This window comes from Seriola dumerili, unplaced genomic scaffold (assembly GCF_002260705.1).
Source record: "Seriola dumerili isolate Sdu_G_001 unplaced genomic scaffold, Sdu_1.0 BDQW01000330.1, whole genome shotgun sequence".
Lineage (NCBI taxonomy): Eukaryota > Metazoa > Chordata > Actinopteri > Carangiformes > Carangidae > Seriola > Seriola dumerili.
The window spans coordinates 448875-469090 of record NW_019174585.1 but is presented as its reverse complement, the minus strand read 5'-3'; the positions used below and the strand labels follow the sequence as shown (position 1 = coordinate 469090).

At 39.7% G+C, this 20216-nt stretch overlaps 1 protein-coding gene across 1 annotated transcript in view; it reads left to right on the top strand.

The window, feature by feature from the left end:
* Window positions 1-5235: 5235 nt before the first annotated feature.
* Window positions 5236-20216, top strand: part of LOC111232338 (nectin-3-like protein) — a 28229-nt gene continuing 13248 nt past the window's right edge. Inside the window, exon 1 of the mRNA XM_022759801.1 lies at window positions 5236-5381. Coding sequence (XP_022615522.1) covers window positions 5294-5381 — 88 coding nt within the window. The 5' untranslated portion in view covers window positions 5236-5293. The remainder of the gene's footprint in view (window positions 5382-20216) is intronic.

Sequence of the window (20216 nt, the reverse complement as noted above, 5' to 3'; positions counted from 1 at the left end):
GATGTAAATTTGACAAATTAACACCAAAAATTTGCCAACCTCATTCTGAGCAAAAACATATTGGAAAGTTACCTGATTTGTGTAACTCAGACAACTGAAGCCTCATATTAGCTTCAGATGAACGTTTGAGTCTGTTCTCACTTTTACACAGAATGAGGACTGTAGATTTTATTCTTCATCACTTACATTGGATGCACATTCTCTTAATTGCCAGTATGAAAAATCAGTGTAAGTGTTCATAGGGACATCACAGAAAGGTTTGTGAAGCTATCCTTTCATTCCAGCAGATGGCGATCTAAATCTGTTGTAATACATTTTTATGTTTCATTGCTGCAGTTGGATTCATTGCATCTGCAGTTTCATTTCCAGTCAATTGAAAGGTATTTACTGGAGTCTCTATTCCATATTGCACTTACCTTTTCATTACAAAAGATATGTCATACACTGTTTCCTTTGCTGTTTATGGCTGTGATTAGATGGAAGCCCTGGGTTGTTACAGAACCTGTAATGTGAATATACTGCATTTGCATGTGGCTTTTTGTCTCTGAGCCAGCATGTGCATATAATGTACAGTCCAGAATGATTGTGCATGAATTATAATCAGTTTGAACTCCAGACAGATAATAGATAATGTCACCTTCTCCTCCTTTCTATCTGCATGCCTTTACAGGATATTAAATATTGGGCAGAGTTAAATTGTACTTTGAAATATATCGCTAACCTGCATCTTTATTGCCAAATATATCCACTGCAGAAGCCTTATCCTTCAGTAACGTGAATATTCTCTGTAACAGGTACGCTGTCTTAATTGTCTTCTCGTATGCCTTCCAAAGGTCAGTGTGTACTGCAGAGGGTCATTTCAGAGGGAGCTCATTATGGGGAAGACCTATGTGGTGCTGCAAGCAAAAGTGTATAGCGTCAGCATTGAGGTGACCTCTCCTTGCTCTAGATGGTCAAGCCTTGGCAGGGGATAGAACCATGAGTGTGCCTACAGAGCAGGGGGGTTGGGGGTGTGAGGTTTTGGGGTGTGCAAGGACTGGCTCACCAATGTGACTAGTGAGGAATGTCGTGTTTAACAAAGGCTGTTTTCACAGACTGTAAAACCAAATGTCCCAGACAGTCTGTGTGGATGTGCACCCACTGGTCACAGGAGAGGTGGTGCCAGTACAGCCTTGCCTGCCTGGAAGAAAATGTAATAGTGCTTACTGAGTAAGATTTTTTTGCAGAATAAAACCTAAATGAGGTAACCACAATTACAAAGGTCATGGCCCATAAATGCTCATAAAGTATTTAGTGCTACTAAGGGGGTTTGAGCATTTATGCAGCACGAGTTATGTGTGAAATAAGCCTCACTGAAACTATTTCACCCAAATTGGTGATATTATTAACACATTAAATGTTTTGTGGAAGAAAATAAGATGTGATTTATCATCTCATAAAGACAAGAGCCTCCTCACTGCACTGACTTTACAGTTCCAATGCAAAGTGGCCCAGGAGGGGAGATTGATTGGTGAAAAGGGCAGCACTTTCACCTGGGGATTTATAGCTCTTTGAGGATATAAATAAACCACCAGAGGGTATAAAGGCAGGGGGTATAGTGTGGTGACACATCATGGGTCATGCTTTAATCACAGCGAAGCTGAGCTCCAGCACTGGAAGAGGGAGGATTCCTGCAGAGTTCACATCCCCTGATGAGGACTCTGAGCTAATACAGGCCACAAAGACGGCACTGCTGAATGAAGTGGGAAGCTCAACATGAGGGATCCACATTGAAACAAGCATTATTGCTTATCTTCAGTGAATAAATATGATGTCCCCCTGAAACTGCTGAGGGAGCAAGTTTATCAGTTCAAGCTCCAGTGCATGATAATAACACCGTGCTGCACACGACGCTGGATTCCTGAATGTGTAAAAGCTGTAATTATCTCAAAGAAAAGAACAATGCGAGTGTTTCATTACCACTTTCTTTTAGGATAGCGTAATGTGTGCCCGTGCTGAAGCTGGCAAGAACAAACTTTTTCACTACTTCAGAAACAGAAATCAGCCAAGTGCCTCAGTTGCATGTGACTGCTTTGTCCTTTAGCAGCTGATCTCCTGGGGTTTATATTAACTTTCACATTCACTTCCTCCTTGTAAAATAGCTTTATATCATTGGTTACACATTGTCCATACAGGATATAGGCCTCAACAGCCTCCAACACAACAATCACTGACTATCATCTTCATGCTAATAGACTATTTAATTAAACATTCAGATGCAATATTCCTGTAGAGTTAGGTCTGTGTTAGCTTTTCTCCTCTTTGGCTGCTTTGTAATCCTCAGCCTCTTCTAATTTACAATATGCTAGATAGACAGTAGTAAATGAACAGTGAATGTAGTTGGGGCCCAAGCTTAATCTATCTTAATCTATGTAAAACTGTGTAATCCATATTTTGACTGATTGATAGAATTGTTACTGTTACAGTAGTCCAAGAGTCCTTACAAATATGTCAAATGAAAACAAGATTTACATCAGCTTACAATCGGAAACCTGCACATAAATTTGATCGATAGTGTGTAAATACTAGGTTACAAGCCTGATTCCCACATCACCCATAGGGCCTGCCAAAACAGATAAAGATACAGTGTCTCCTTGAGCAAAACAATGAACCTTTACCTGCTCAGTCACTGCTGTGAAGAAGATAATCGGGCTTACAAAGCAAATGGTTATTTGTACAATTAACGGTTTCAGCAGTTGCAGTTAAATGTGCATGTAATAGCAGTTTTCACAAGTGTGCTTTGAGAAGACGAGAGTTTCCCTACCTATCTAAACAAAGTTTTACTTTTATTTCATTCTTTTTAAGAGAAAAAGAGAGAAAATACATACAAAGATCACTATTTTATAATCCCTCATATAAATGTTAAAACATTTATCCACTAATGCAGTTATCCATTCATCTATCCAGTCCCATCCAGGGTCGCTTTAATCCTCTAGGGGCTCCCTACTGACCCTTTCTCCCACTTTCTGTGAATTGTGTAAGCATTAGTTAGAAATTAGTATTTATTTTATGGTAACGATTAAAGACATTTTGACAGAATATGCACAGTACTATGGAAGTGCAATTTGAACTGACATAAGACAGGCTTTAAAACTAGATTTGTGTCTCATCAAGATTATATAACAATGCAGGTGTCAACCTAAAGCCCTAATCATTTCAGTTTATCTTGTGCTTCAGTGTTGCAAATGGTATTACCAAACAAATGTTCTCTTAATCAGATTTCCAAAAACGAATTGCCGCATGGTGAACTGGGAGCCTTCAGGCCCCTGAGGTTATGGGGCCTTAGAGGGCAGCTGCTCATTTTGCCCAGATGGTAATCTAACCTTGGTCCTATCCCACAGCAAAAGTCAATGTTTTTAAAATGCCTCATGAATGAGAGGCTAGTATAAAATGTAAATCCATTTCATCCATCTTTGATATAAGAATGTTTGTGACTGCCTCTGCTACTATGATCTTACTTTACTTGAGTTCCATCTCATGCTACTTTGAACTTCTACTCCACTACAATTCAGAGGGAGACATTGTATTTATTGTATAAGTCCCTACTTTTTAGTCCAGGACATTCATGTGACAACATATACTGTAGTTACTAATTACTTTGTAGATTTAGATTTTATATATAAAACATATGATGAAACTAAAGATAAAGATTCTCAGCTGTGTCACATAGTTAAGATTAGCCTGACCAGCTACATCTTCTATATTCATCTCTTCGACTAATCATTTTATCATTTCAGCTCTGGAGCACTAGTTGGTTTATGGATGCCTGGAAAAATAATGAAACTGCCATGTTAAGTGGTGATCAACAGGGGCCCAACAACATGACAACAGAAAAAGGAAATACTCAAGTAAAGTACAAGTGCCTCAGATTTGTACTTAAGTATTTGACTAAATGTACTTTCCACCATCGAGGACAAATCAAATCAAATAGTCACGATTGAAAGTCCATCAAATGAAAGAGACACATAATGACCACAAAGTGACACAAATGACATTTGAGTGACACAAACAGACTGAAAGTGACTTCAAATAGACATAAAACAACCACAAATAGACACACAACTGCAGATACATAAAACAACCATAGAGATGCAAAGGTGAGCCACGGAGATGCAAAGAGACTCAAAATGACCACAAAGAGATGGAAAACAACTACAGAGACATAAATCAGCCACATAGATGCAATACAGCTACAGAGATGCAAAACATCCATAAAATCATGCAAAACAACCACAAATAGGTGAAAAATTACCAAAATGAAATGCTAAACAACCACAATGAGACACAAATGACCGAGAAGGAAACAAAAGAACTACCAAGAAACTCAAAGCCACCACAAAGAGGCACTAAACAATGACAAAATGCATAAAGCAGCCACTAAAAAACATAATTGACAACAGACAAAATGACTACAAAAAGACTCAGTGACCACACAGTGACACAATACAATTACAAACAGAGACAAAAGATGAGAAATAGACACAAATGACTGTAAAGAGACTCAAAATGAACACAAAGCAGCCACAAAGAGAAACTAAACAACCACAAAGAGATACAAAACAACTACAAAGAGACAGAAAACAGTCGCACACAGATGCAAAACAATTACTAAGAGACACAAAAGACAAAAAACACTGCAAAGAGATACAACAATACTACAATCATGCAGCCTGTTTGTTTAAAGGCTTTATTATCAACAAGAACATAACCATTTAAAACCATTATGGCATTGTAAAAGTAAGTGTATAGATTTATTGACATTTGACATCATTAGTTGACATTTATTGACGCTAAATAAAAGTGTTGAAATAAATACATAAAAATAAAAATGAATAACGATTTAAAAAAAGAAAAAAAGGTATGATTCTGCAGGCCCTTCTCCATAAAATGTCGGGATGAAAAGACGTGACAAATGTCTTCTTCTTGACTTATGCAAATAGAATTGACCAAGTATGAAAATAGTATTAAGGACTAGTTCATGTCCTTTGTTTTTCATATTGATACCAAAAATCTGAGCACAGATAAAAATCAAATGGGGATGACTTGGGTCGTGTGCGTGCGTGCATGCGTGCATAGGTTACGTGTGTTTGTGCTTGTTGTCCTGCAGAAGTGGTACAGCCCACGCGGATCGGTCGCTATGGAGAGCAGCTCCCCAAGAGCTTGAGCCAGCCAGAGCCAAGCAGGGACGAGCGAGGAGCGAGGAGGAGGACGGAGCAGAGAGTGAGCGCAGAGAGCGCACAGACACGCAGGGATCATGGAGAAAACATCACCGCTCAGAGGGACTTTGCCATCCAACGGACTACGACTTTTAACATCACTTCTCACCTTATACGGACTTACCAGTGAGTTAACGGCTTCTTTTTCATTTTGTTCGTGGTACTTTTTAGGCGACTGAAAGAAGTTGCAGTGGAGCTGGCCGGAGTGTCTGCCGTTAGTCACCGATTCAAAACGCCAAAAAACCGGCTAGCCCTCGTTGTGTTGAAGTGGGCTGTGTTCCGTTCGAAGCCCGTTAGCTTTATTTAAGCTAATGGTTCTTGTGTGTGGACAGTTATCCCAACATTACGTCTCTAGGAAAGCAGCTGCTTCTGGCGTCAGTGCACCGTTAGCTAAATCTCGTTTGCCTTGTCCATTTGAATGCAACTCCGTTTTCTAACAATAGTTAACGTGAACTTATACCCTGCACAGCAACTGCTAATTACACACAAGCTAACCCAATTAGATTTTCAGCCCCAAATGACTCCACTCGGGACAGGAGGCAACTTTAGGTGCTGTGTTTGGTGGTAATTATGCGCACATTTTCTAGCTACTTACAGCATGAAAAAAAATACTTCCAGTATGTCACATCATGACTTAGCTAACATTACTCAGTGTGGGGGGAATACCGGCTGGTTTCTCTTCCCACTCAAATGGCTAAAGTCATTGAGAGGCAGCAGTTGTTCGAGGTGTCCAAAAATAGAAACGAAACGAAATATTCTGGGTGTCACTTATGGTGAGCAAAGAGGAGCTCCTTTGTGAAGTTTGCCAAGTGGTTGGATACAGATGGGGGGATAAACGTTATGTGATACAGAAGAGGAGAGGCAGCACAGACTCCTCCGCTTTGGGCGTGAGGGGTGGCAGGGGAAATGAAGACATATTTCAAGAGAGGCACTGCAGTCGCAGAGTCTCTGGAAGTATTGACCTGCAGCTGGGCTGTATGCCAGCGAGAGCACCCTCCAGTCTCTATACCGTCCCGAGTCGTGAAGCTGGAGAGCTTGTCTATATCCCAGTCCTGAGCTGGGATTACAACACATGGTCTGCAAAGACAAAAGAGCAGACAAACACAGATGGATACTTAAGTAAATACCGCACAGGAATGCGCCAGATTTTCTGACTGCAAGGGCAATAACAGCTTTGCAACTATGCCATGTTTAATAGCTTCTAAAAATGTAAATAAAAGTTTTCTGCACGGCTAATTGTGTAACAGTTAGACAGCCTCCCAGTACAGCTGTCAATGCCCAGAACCTTTTGTATAGTGATATAACCAGTGATGATTTTAATGAATAATCAGCAGCATCACTCTCTTGTTAAATCGCGTAATTGCTTGGTCTATAATAATATAACTTATATATAACACATGTCTTGTTTTGTCCAATCAGCTGTCCAAAACTCAATGGTATTACTGTCAAATCCAAAATCAATGAGTACTAAAAAACAAATGAAAAAAACAAGGAAATATTTCCATTTGTCAATTTTTCCTCACGTTTCCAAACTCTTTTTTTAGTATGTAGTACAGCTGAACCAGTACTGTATTGATGAAGCTGGTACTGATATATCGAAAACTATAAGATATTTGATAATGATATGTGGGCAGATATTCATGTTTTTACATAAACACAATAGAACTAAAAAATTGATAAGCTAAAAGTCACTAAAAGTAAATATTTTTTAATGAATTGTGATTAAAATGTGCACTGAGCAGGACATTTTTAAACTGTGATCAACTACGTAATGGAGACACTTTCTAAATGACCTCAAACATATCTTTGGCATTTGTGCATTGCAATTTCTTGGAACTTATCAGCTGACACATATTCAGATGAAATATATCAACAACAAGATCAGCTAATTTGTTGCCCTGGCAGAATCATCAGTCAAGCTGTAGTATGTAGTGTCTCTGCTGCTGCCACTAGTATCATCTCTGTCTTGCTTACACACACACTTGCAACACATACTTTTACAGAGTCTTCTTCATACCATACTTTTTCTGTCTGTAACCACAAAAGACTGGTTCATAAATCAACACAGGGAACTGATAAACAACCCATTGCTGCAAACTAAGCTGATTAGCCCCCAAACATGTGCTACTTGGTGCAGTGTATATGCAGGTTTTCAGTCCAGCTAGTCACCTTGACAGCCAAATTATCTGATTATTAACACAGAGGACAAACCAGCCAGCAAAAATGCAGTATTGTTGGTGTTGTATTTGGAACAAAATCGTGCCGGTTTTTGACTTTCAATAATATATGGTTGGAGCCCATGTGGTTTAGGCATACTGTTGCGTGTTTAGTAAAGCACAAATGTGCAAGGGGGACTTTGTGACATGAACAGTGTTCATGTCAGTTTCCTTGACTGTGTCATTATCAGATTCCCTGTAGTGTTGACGGGGTTGTGAGGAGGGGATTCATCCGAGGCGTGGCTACAGGCTGTGAGGTCTGTAATTGAAGACCGTAGTTTTGTGGTTTCTTTTCTTGGAGCCGCAGGATTCACAATCTAAATAAATAATGTAGTAATGGAGCCACCGAAATTACAGACTCAAAACAGAAATAGATATGAAAAAGCACCGCATTGACTGAGCAGAATTGGTCCTTCTTCCTTAGAGGTTAATGTGCTTCATTGGTTAATAAGTGATAGGTGCAGCCAAGAAAGTAGGCTTGTCATTGAAAATGTAATTCAAATAGCCACATCTTTCTACCATATGGCATAGGGCAGATCAGGTCACAACATAATTTTTTGGACCTTTTGATTGGGGGTGGTGGTCAAATAACTTCATGCTTAATGGAAATTCGGATTGTAGTTGTAGAGGTAAAGTTACATGTCATCCTATTATTATGTTTTATCAAGCTAAAGAATCTGCAGTCATAATAAAATTTTACTTGATTCACTTGATTCTTTTACCATTTTTTCCTGTCAGTCTTCCACAAAGGATGGTTGGTCATTCATGAACATTACTTTGTATAGTAGACGGACTTGTGATACATTGACTAAATATGTCTACAGGTACCAAAATTTCACTCCTGGGTGCTGTTAATTATCCACAATGGTTAAGTGCTATTGAAAATATATGCAAGAAAGGGCTTTAAAGTAAGTTTTAGCATTTGGTTGCACTTTTGTGGGTCGCAGCTGTTGCATCCATCTGAACCTCTCATTGATGTTAAATCTCAGTTGTCAAGCAGCAGACTGAAAACTCCTAATCACATTAAATGCATGCAGTGTTTTCTTTTTGAAGGAAGGCCATCAGCAGATGAGTGTGCTGCTTTATTGTGGGACATGGAGGCTGTGTGTGGGGTTTTGGGAGAAGGCTGTGGTCACCAGCTTCTGTTGACTCCACCCCTTTGCTTCCTCTTCCTCAACAGATGTGACTGACTGACAGAGGCTCTGAATGGCAAGTTGCTCTCTGGTGGTCTATTAGTAAATCATAGCTGTGACCTCCAGACAACAATATCTATGACACTGCAGTTAGTTGGTGATACTTAAGCCAACTGCTTCCAATAAGAATGAGCATCAATGACTTGTACATTTAGCGCCAACCTGAAGTACTCTGACTAAAGATACTGTATGTAAGTGTGTTTCCATCCACCTGTTTTTATGTGCATTTAAATTTGTGCATTGGCTGAGGTGGAAAAGTTGGTGTTTCAATAAAACAAAAGGCAACAAAGAGCATTTGAAAGTAGCAAAAAAAACGGACTAAATCAGTCATAACGTTCTTCACAATAATACATCAAATGAACACAAATGCCATTAGGGTTGCAACTAATGCTTTTTCTTGATTAATTGTTTGGTCTATAAAATGTCAGGAAATGGTGAAAAGTGCCCATTACATTTTCTAAAACACACTCAAATGCGTTTTGTCAGACCAGCAGTATAAAAGCCCAAAGTAAAGGCAAAGAAAATCAGCCAATTTTCACAAGTGTGATATGTTTTTGCCAGAAAAAATTACTTTTGCCAGAAAAAAGGACTGATTATCAAAGTAGTTTGCGATTAATTTACTGCTGATTGATTAATCAATTCGTTTTTTAAAATTTTAAATGCCATGTTTGCCCGTTCCTCTCCAATGGTTTCATGGCACTTGACTAGAGAATTACTGGCACCTACTGCTTATTTCAATTAACCAACTCTTAATACTGGCATAACAGTAGTGAATGGAGAAGTGCATAAAATAGCATTTTCTCTTGCTGATTTTCTGGAAATTCTGTCAGAATTTGCACTGCCTTTTGGATGGAAACCTGACTTATTACACTTTATCAAAAGGGCCTGTTGCTTAGACTGAATGTCAATATGAATGTTAATATCATTCTTTCTTGGCTCTGGCAAAGTTATACAAATATTAACCTTCACAGTTTAAAAAGTCACAATGCAAAAAGTTATAATTGACCCTCTTTGCAGTTTGACGTGTCCTGTCAACAGTTTTAGACGGACATCTTTGGCTTAATGCCATGTACCCAGGCAGAGCCATTGTTAGTCGTATGCCTAGAGGGATAAGGCTGTATATTTTTCTTACTGTCAGCAAATCCCATGAAAAAACAAAACCAACAGTGAACTGATCCTGTTAACAAGTACTGTCTGTGTAGCCAAAAGCCTGATATGGCTTATTCCGCTATTGTCCAAAAAATATACAGCAATGAGCCACACCATTGCTGTGGGTGATGGGGACACGTACCTGCACTTCCATGAATAAGGCCACTGTAAGTTATTTTGAATCCCAATCCCTCAAGCACAATGCTGGAGCCATAAATACTAATAATAACTTTTTAAAATTAAACTTAATATTTGTGACTGAGCTTTTAAAGTTTCACAACTTCTGATGAATGAATGGACTTGGGGCTGATTGCCACAGACAGGGTATGGGAGTTGGAAAGCATTAAGAGTAAGACATTGTTGAATTTGGACTTTCCATGGGCACAAATGAAACAAATAAGCTATCATACCAGCCTCAACCTTAACCCGACTGCCTGGTTTTGTGAGCCAATCACAATGCTTCTGATGGCATTCATTTTTTTGTGGCTACTTCCTCTCCAGACCAACATGGGTATTAGGACCACAGTATATGGGTAATTAGCCATTCAAAATGGGGAGGAAAAGGACATAATGCATAAAAATACACAGAAAATGCTAATATTAGCAGTGGTATTTTTCACTGTGTTTTAGCTAGTACGTCTTGTCTACTGAATTAATCTTGGATAGACAGGAATCGACTGTTTCAATCACTGAGTCATAGGAAACTGCGCTGTATAAATGGCTTCCAGATATTTCCATGGTTAATTACCTACTGTGAATGAACAGAGAGAAACATTTTAAACCGTTTTTTGCCTGCTGTTTTCAGGAGACAGGGTTTTTCCCTGAAAGAGCAGATCACAGTATGCCACTGAGGTTCGGGTCACTCGGATACACTGTGGCTTCACAGTCCATATTAAAGAGGTATACACACAGGATGTGCACAGTCAGCAGTTGAATCCCCCAGGAGAGGAGTGCCGGGGTTATGGGAAACAGGTGTGGCTGCTCTTTCACCACTCAGTCTTATTTGTTTCACTCATTCAGCTGTTGGGTGGTTATGATGTTTGGGATGAGCACACAGTCAGTTGTATGCACTGACACACCCCCTACCACCCAGGTGGGAGATTATTAACACCCACTAGTCAAATACTGGCCAGTGCTGACTGTAGAGAGTAAACTATTTGTTGTGTTGTCTCATCTGGTAGTACACAAAGAATGGTGACATACAGTATACTGTACGGATGAAAAGAGTGTCTTGTTTTTCCACCAATGTTTCCACCATACCTGCTGCTTGGATCCCTCATCTGTCCTCTGTAAAGTCAGTATTACACCCCCCTACATCTCAGTTTTAAGCTCTCTAGCACAGTGTTTGTCTAGCATCCAAACCTCTGATATGCATCTTGAGAATGGAAATAGACATTTGGCTCAAGAGAACTGGACAATTTAAGCAAAGTTAGTCATCCACAATTCTGGCTTTTAGCTGTGAAGTGAAACCTCTGTTATGATGTATCAGCAAGTATTGACAATCTAAACCTTTTGGCTGTGACATACAAGTGAATTAAGCAGTGAAAACACAGACAGTATTGGACTTACTATCCCAAGATCACACGTCCAAAACCATAAGTGAGCAGGAAATGTTCACTGCATGCATTATTTACAATAATGGACTTGCCATGAGTGACGGACCAAAATTGTCCTTTGTAGTAGCATTACTGCATTTCAGGCGGGAACACTCGCATTATTTGAAGTAACTGTCTTGCCTATGAAAGATTTAACCAGATGTAGTTATTATTTTCTCAGAATTTTAGTCCAAGTTTCTAGGTTTCAGCACCTCTGCCCTCATTGTGTGTCAGATAACATCACACACAGGAAAAGAAAGCCCTGTCCCCTAACTCAGCAGCTTAGCAGCCCTGGTCCTTAATGCAGGTATGTTGCAGTAATGGCTTGAATAGGATTTTGCAAAACTGAAACCCTGCTGGCATTCAGCCAAATTATTCTGTATTCCCCTGCCATTCCTGCTACACTGCCCATGTCCACCTTATGTCCTTATACTTAAGTTTCCATGCTTCTGTTTTAGTTGTTATTATGATTTACAGACAGACTGTAAAGCCCCCCTCTCTGATTTAAGCTGTAGTAAAGAAGACCAAATAGACAGGTTTTGTTACTGGTTAGTATTAATGATGGACGGTGGAAGTATGTGTATACTGTCTTTCTCCAACAGCTTAGCTGCTCTGTCACACAGGGGAAGAGTAATAGATTACTGCTCACTTCTGACAAACATGATAGCTCAATGTGGTTGCTTCTTGCGGAAGGGATCACAACAATACAAGTGGCCAATTCTATTTAGGGTGTAAAACAATGTTGGAATGTCATATAAAGCACAGCTTGCATTACATTTTGAAGGTATACTTACACTATAACCCAGAGCTGTTGGGGTTCTGCTGCCTTTATGTATTCAAAATATTTGTCTTTTACATCCAAATGAGCTGTATATTGTGGGAACACTATGTCAAACCAGACATGTAACCTGAGTCCCAGAAAAAATACACTTGGGTGTTGTCTTGTAGCAAATTTAATCTCTATGAACTTTACACATGTAGGAGGAGGTGGACCTCTAATTTCTGGCTAGTAGGAATGACTTATATGGATTTTGTAAACATTTCTCTTTGAATAAACTCGAGACATAAGTGCAGATCAGGGATGTAGATCAGTAAAATGGCATCATAGCCTGTAGATGGGGGATTGGACTCAGGGTTTCAACTGGCATGTTGTCGGATATGTATTTGTGTCCTCCTGTGGGGTCACTATAGATCTGCTTTAGTCAGCTGTGATTTTTATTTTATTTTTATTTTTTTGACATAGGCTCCTAAATCTAATTTTTCTCACTGTTCAAAGTGGGTGGTAAGTCTAACTCAGTACCACTTCAATCTGTTGCAGAAAACAGGGTGAGAGTATGTGCCGGGAAGAGTGGGTGTGCCGGGAAAATGAACTCACTCTGACCAGGATAATGCTAGTGAAATGCCACACTGACCACATTACTTACTGTTTTTATTGACCACCGGATACACACAGTACCATACAGAGGCAGGTTCCTGTTGGACTGCTTTACTTCCTCCTCTGTTGTGAAGTGGCAATTGCTAATATGTGCAGTGATGCTAATTGCTTAATAAAGTCCAAAGAAGCTTTCCCCATCAACATCTATACTTTTCTAGAGGCAATAATGTATTTGTGAAGGAGGCTGCAGTCACCATGGTAAACCCAAAAAACAAAAAATTGAGAATTGGAAAAAATTGGAAAAGTTCTCATGAGGGAAGACGACAAACCTGAATACAGACTTATATAAAAAATGTCAAAGGTATGTAATCCGGCACAGCTTCCAGGCCTCATTGGAAGACCTAAATATGATGAGGTTGAACATGCTGTACTGATCTTGCACATAAAACAAAGTCTAACCAAGTTTTCTTGTATCAATCAAAAGGTCTGTAAATATGTTTAAATTTTTAACTAAAAATTGCCCAGTATGTGAAGCCTTCTTGTGACATTCACTAACACCATGTAGAAATGTTGCTGGTTGTTGGCAGAAATGGGCATCATACAAGAAATCTAAAATTGGACAATCATGGGAATCATTTTTAAAGAAAAACAGTCTAATTCCCTCTGGGGTCTCTGTGGCATGTGGGAAACTTTGTTTCTATTATGTTAGATTGGCCTAATGAAAGTACAGTAGCCCATTTAAACCCAGTCAAGGGCAGTGGAGTCTGTGATTAGTACAGAACCCATTCTGAAAAACTCCACCTCCCCATGCCACCACCCAACAAGGGCCTGATTGCTTTCTGTCTTAATAAATGAAAATTTAACTTGGTTTTATGGATTTTTTTATCAGGAAAATCTGAGTATTTTTCAAAGGACATTGACATAAATGTGGTGAGAACAACATGTGTCTAAAAACAATGCATAATTCTTGAATGATAGGCTCTTGAGTCTAATCTGTCCATGTGCATGTCTCTATGGTTCATTGCTGGCTATGAGGAAAAGGTTATTTCTCCTCTTTTCATCCACCTGTTCAGAAGCACAGTTGTGTTGGACATGTTGGGGTCTTTACAGCAGGTTTGGGAGCCCACGGATATAACAGCAGTGTGGCAAAGTTGAGCAAGTACCAGTTTTGAATATATGAGTCCAACTTGCAATTAATCTTGTATTATCAAATAGGCTGATGTGGAGGGTTGGACTTTCAGTTATCATTAGGTAGCCTGTCTATGCTGTCTTTGGTTTGATTTTAGTGGATGCTGTGAATAACTGACTGAAATCAATTAAGCAGATGCTAGGCTAACTATAAAACACCACTTTCTCTGAAAGAATAGACACATCAGTTGTTTTTGTGATGTGTTGTCTGGCTAAATGTTTTGTATAGTAAATGTCTGAACAATTCATGGCTGTCATCAAGTTGTTTTTTTTTGTTTTTTTTTAAACAATCAGCTATCTAAAAAAGGACAGGAGCAGTAAGGCGCTCACTCGGTGAGCAAGCAAACCCTTTTTCAACACTACTTGGGAGGGAAGGTGATGGTGGTGCAGTCTCTATTAGCATCTACATGTCAGGGACATCAACACTTCACCTCTAAGTGAGGTCCTCAGTGACTCCTGTTATGGTCTCTCCCCTTAAAAAGAAAACCCTTAAGATTGACTTAGTCACACAGCAGATTGGCCTTTTGTGACCTGCTGTGGCTTTTGCGGTTTGTCATTTTAAAATAGTACATTTTGTTGTACAATTTCTAACTGCATGGAAAAATAAAATGCCCATCTCTGTGAGCATAGCATTGTGTCCACACACTAAAATACCACAAACCCCCACAACAAACAATAACAAATCCCACACAATAAGGCAGGATGCTGTAGGAATGTTTGTGTTGCTTTGGTACACAGCGGCAGACATTGTCCTTCACAAGTCCTACAGCATAGCTATAGTTGACTCTGATTAGAGGTTGCAACCTATCCTGACACTCTGTATGTCAACACTATTGATCTTTTTCTTTTAAGCACTGATCTTTAATCAAATGTGACTCGGAAGAGAAGGGCAAAAAAAGTCCACAATGCTAGGGGGGGAAAAGGTTTTGAAGAGGATAGTGACATGTGAAAGAGGGCCTGCCTGCCCCCTTTTAAAAGCCTGTCAGCCTGTGTTTGTCTCCACCATGAATTAGCCCACTGCAAAAGCTTCACACCCTCACATGATACAATGCTAGGAAGGAAGGGGTAGAATGGAGCTGGTGTACGAACTAATGTTTTCTTCACACTGCATAAATATTCCTTACGATAAAGACATGTTATAAAACAGGCAATTCACCACTTAACCTATCCTGTCTAACTGATTGAGACAGAGTTAAAGGCTTTACAAAAATAAAAAAAAAGGTCTGGGGGGCTGTGTAAGGCACACAGGCATTGTCTGAGTTGTTTCTTTTTTTTTACACTGGTCACCTCTTTAGGGAGTAACTGTCGCAAACAAATGGCTCCACACTGCCTACTGACTTCCTCGAGTTTCCAGTTTAAAGGCACAGATGTCTCAGAAAATGTGGGGCCGGCCCAAGTGGTATTTCAAAATCCCAACTGTTGTAATTTTTGTTAATTTTCCACAAATGTAATTTTCTCATCTACAGTTGCTACTGCACTCAAAGTATAGAGCTCTGTCCTTAAATGACTTTTCTTAGGTTTAATTGCATTTATTTCTTTGTATTATGTTTTTCCCCTTGTCTACCAAGAGGGTTTGGATTGGGTTGGGAATGGTTGCATGGGAGACATTACTGAATAAATATTTTATGACTGTATCTCATAGTCATATATTAATCCATATACAGAGATTCATTTGGGTGCTGTTTTGAGTGAGGTCAGCACAGTTTGCCCAGGCAGTTTTCAAATGCATGTTAATGAACATTTTTGAAATGTGACCTTGATAATCAGATGGAAGTTTAATAGTCCACTAATGTTGCTATTGGCTTATAGTAGACTAAGGGACTTCGTGCCTGGAAGGAGTATGAATTACTGTGCTCATTAAACACTATGAAACACCGCCTTTCGGCCTGTGCCTACCTCCTACACACACATTTGAAAATTAACAATGCAGGGAAGAGGGTGGTGACTATGTTCGGTCTGATGAATCCCAAGTTGCTTGCTAACATCTTAGAGAGGCAAATGACAGGCATTGACCAGCATCATATTGATAGATGAGGTAACATTGTTATTAGAGACTCTTATTCTAGACTGATGTTAGGTAGTGTTGCACGCTGTTGGTACTGTAGGGGAGCAGGAGATAAGCATTGAGGCATCCCTTGGATTTTCCTGTAAAGTTTGGTCTTTTCATAGAAATCAGTCCGCAAGGCTGTGAAAGGCAACTGTGAAAGTCGAGGAAGGTCTCAATTTTTGAGATACTTTACAATCTGTATACACAGTGGCAATAAAAAAGTGATTGATACATGTAAATTGCTCTACATTCTTACATATAATACCTTTTTATATATAGATATTTAAATATTTTTGTATTTAATTCCCCTTTAATTACTCTTTGCAGGATACCAGATTCTAGTTCATTACCACTTCCACTTCTACTTCCACTTACTGCAGTTCCATCGGTTATGATGTTATAGTAATCCTCAAAGTAACTGCTGGGATCTGGGTACACAGCAACATTGCTAAAAAAAAGTTCAGTAGGGCTAAAAAAAAAAAGAACAGGTTTCAGATGATCATACAAGTTTTAAACAAACCTCCAGGTTAGCCAAACATCCATCACAGTTTACAGACCCACTTCTTGATTCACATGTGACACACCATACTTGCTACAGTTGTACATGTCCAATATTGTACTATGTCATCTTTGTACTACGAGATTGCATAATTATAAAGGCAAACACTTTTAAAGTCTGCCATCTGCCAAATTAACCATCCTGTCTTTGCTGTAAATACTGTACATGTGTTTGCATCAGTAGTTTTAGTGTCAAGTTTGACCTGGTTCAGCAGCAAACATGGTGGTCTGAGCTGCTCTGGCAGACTGTTGTTGCCTGACAAGTACTAATATGAGTCAGTAAAAATGACTGACCCAGCCCAGTTACATTCTTATGTCCTTACACACTTCAAACTCCTGTTCTTTCTTATGTCCATCTCACTCCTGTACTACTTCTCAAAAACTGTCCTATTTCTTGTTTTGTGTCCTTATTCATCTTCTGCTCAACTCTGTTTCCTCTTGCTTTAGTCCTAAACCACACTCCCTGCTGCACAGATCTCATGTCTGCATTCTTCTCCTGTGAGGTCTTCAGATCAGTCCCTCATGAGTGCTGTTTGACATGATAATCTATGCATGGAGTTTGTCTACATGAACATGACATATTGTCTATTTTGTTGCAGCTTGTGAATGTTTCTGGACTTGGCTCACTCTTGTCTCACATGGTTCTGACATGCACTGCAGGCTTTATTGTGAAGATCTCTCTAGCCAGGAGACAGCCTCCTCTGGGGAGGTCAGGGCTGGAGCTAGGTCAGGTCTGGGTAGGTGGAGATTTTGGCTCATCAAGTGGCTGACGTGGAATGTTTGAGCCGGTTGCCAGGCAAAAAGGAAGGTTCTGATTTACCATTGCGTCTTTCGAGCAGCTTGTCGCAATTAGTGATGTCAGGAGGGAAAGAAACAAATATGAAGCATTTCTTCAAAGAGCAAGCATATCCTTCCCATGAGTTCATTCTTTCCTTGGGTTTCTCAAGGAAAGAAGGGCAAAAGTGCAGCCTATTTCTCTGCGGTCAAATTAAGTTTTGCAGGCCAGGGTTCTTCCTGTTCTCTGGGGCAGGGTGTCACATTTAGAGTCGACTGAATGATTGCAAAGCATAAAAACAGTGACACTGCATGAAGATGGCCATCAAAATTTAGTTTTTCTTCTGGATCCTTTGAAAACTCTGAACCTTATTTGTTTACATAACAAGATGGATAACCAGCAATGAAACTAGTGACAGGCCAGAGCTGTGCCTCAGTTCTACAGCAGTACGCCTGTTTCCTTGATGAAACAGCACGACAGCTTTGTTTAACGCACTGCTTACATTTCATTTGCCTGCAGTATTTTAGATAATATTTCACGGTGCTCTAGTTTGCGAGCCCTGGCTGTGTTGTTCATGGTTGCAGCTAGCAGTGCCAAGTTTCCCCACTCTCCTCCTGGCTGTAGGTATCCCATGCAGAGGCCATCTGTCTCTCCTCCCCTAATGGCAAGGGTGGAGTCCTCTTTAAACACATCCCCCCCTTTCTCTCCCTCCTTTTCCTACTTACTCCCAAATGCTTACTGTAAAACAAACAGAACATGGTATGGATGGAGTCTAGTTTCTTTGTATGCTTTGACAGCCCTGAAAGCTGACACACTCAGATAGACAAACTACGTACAGTAGCAGTTGGAGTGTCGTGTCAGGTAGCTGCAGTATGTGGAGCATGTTAGAGAGAAGCCTGGTCTGAGACACGTGTCTGCAGACATCAACACAATGTCACGCATGCCAAGCATGTTAGTTTACTACTAAGACGACTGATGCAGCAGGATGATTTCTATCTGTTTGCCATCTATATTCTTGTACCACTTACAGATATATATTAGTAAATATGTATCTCACTGTTGAGATTTTATCACTGCAGTATGATTTCGTTATATTGTGTCAAGCAAAACCACTGAGTTATACTAGTAAGGTGACAACAAACAGCTGTCGTGTCAGCTCAGATGACTGTGGAGTGGAGAATGCAAAACCCACACGGCTCTGACCCTGATTCTCCCCCACACCAGTACACCCAGAGGACTCTGGCAGATGCAATGCAAACACAGGGTAACACATGCAGTGCAAAGCACATTATAGCAGTGCAGGCTTTAGTTTTAGACCAGGTCGTGATTCAAAGGTGGGAAAGAGATGTAAACAGATCTCTAAATTAGAAATGAATCATGTAAATAATAAGCCAAAGTAACTTTCCCAAGTGTCTTTCCAAGTGGATGACAAATAAGGCAGCCGGAGTTAAATACTTGAGGTTAATAGGTTAAAAGCCTAAATGCAGTGTAGAGCTGTGCTTGATTAGTTTACACAGCAACACAAGAAACACAAGAGAAATATTTTGAAAATGTGGGTCAGCAGAGAAAAAAACAAGCAGGACAGCCCATGTGCTATCGCACAACATGAAACTTCACACACACAATGCAACATACATTTAAGACTCAACAGCCATTCAAACAAAATGACTGACTCTTACACACATGGTAACGCACTTATTACTTATTTTTGTGTGTGTGTGTGTGTGTGTGTGTGTGTGTGTGTGTGTGTGTGTGTGTGTGTGTGTGTGTGTGTGTGTGTGTGTGTGTGTGTGTGTGTGTGTGTGTAATAACTAAAAATTACAGGGGACGTAATGGAGCACGGGGAGCCTCAGCCTCCCTGGCTATATTCCTCACAAACCAAGATAGCATTGCTGTGGCTTACCACTCACATTCATGCCAAAGACTCAAAATACCAGCCAGTGGACCACTTTTATAAGCTTTACTCCATACACATCCGAGACTACGTACAAAGTGGAAATTTATGGCTCCCAAATATAGCTTACTCTGACTGCAACCGTGTCAAGAAAACTGAGATTTACTGTTTTGAATATTTTGAATGAAATCACCTTTTTACATTTTATCTATAAAACAAACATTTTCACAAGGTTTAATGTGGATCTACTCTACAATTCAGTCTTGACCACTGTTGTAAATCTTTGTACAGCCTCTTAAAAATGTTAAAGTATACATTTTTCTATCAATGACTCTTTTCTGTGATTATGCCTGCAGAAAAACTGGGACTATGATGAATTTTTTCCATTCAGAGCAGTATCCATGAGCTTTAATTTAGGATTTATTGAAGGTCAAGATACATTCATTCCCACTGAGCTGGTTGTTTTTGTTTTTGTTCTTTTTTTGGTTACAACCCAGTACCGTGTGTATCAACTGTGAGATGCAGATTACTGTCCATACAGCTCAGACATCATGATTTCTTTTTTTTTTGGCTCATCTTGGCTTGACTTACTTACAGAACCTCAATGAATTGTAGCATTCAAAATGGCCAATAATGTTCAAAACAAAGTTTACATGTTGCATTTGTTTAAAATAACGCATTCAAAACTGCGGTGGGCTTCAAGTCAAATTAAGGGCCTCATTAAAAGAGGGGATAAAACCATTAAATAGCTGGTTTTGTTTCATCTCCTTCCAGAGTTTTTTTTTCTTTCCTGCTTAAAATGTGCTTTGATAATTAGCAAAAGGGACAATCTGAGTGTCCTGCGGTGCGAGTGTGTTGCTTATTAAGAGAGAAACCAGAGCACTCAAAAGAAGTCTGGTGTCTGTTTCACCTTCAGGAAAAGCATGTCTGAAACAAATGATGGCTCTTAATGTCACCATGGAGGAACAAGT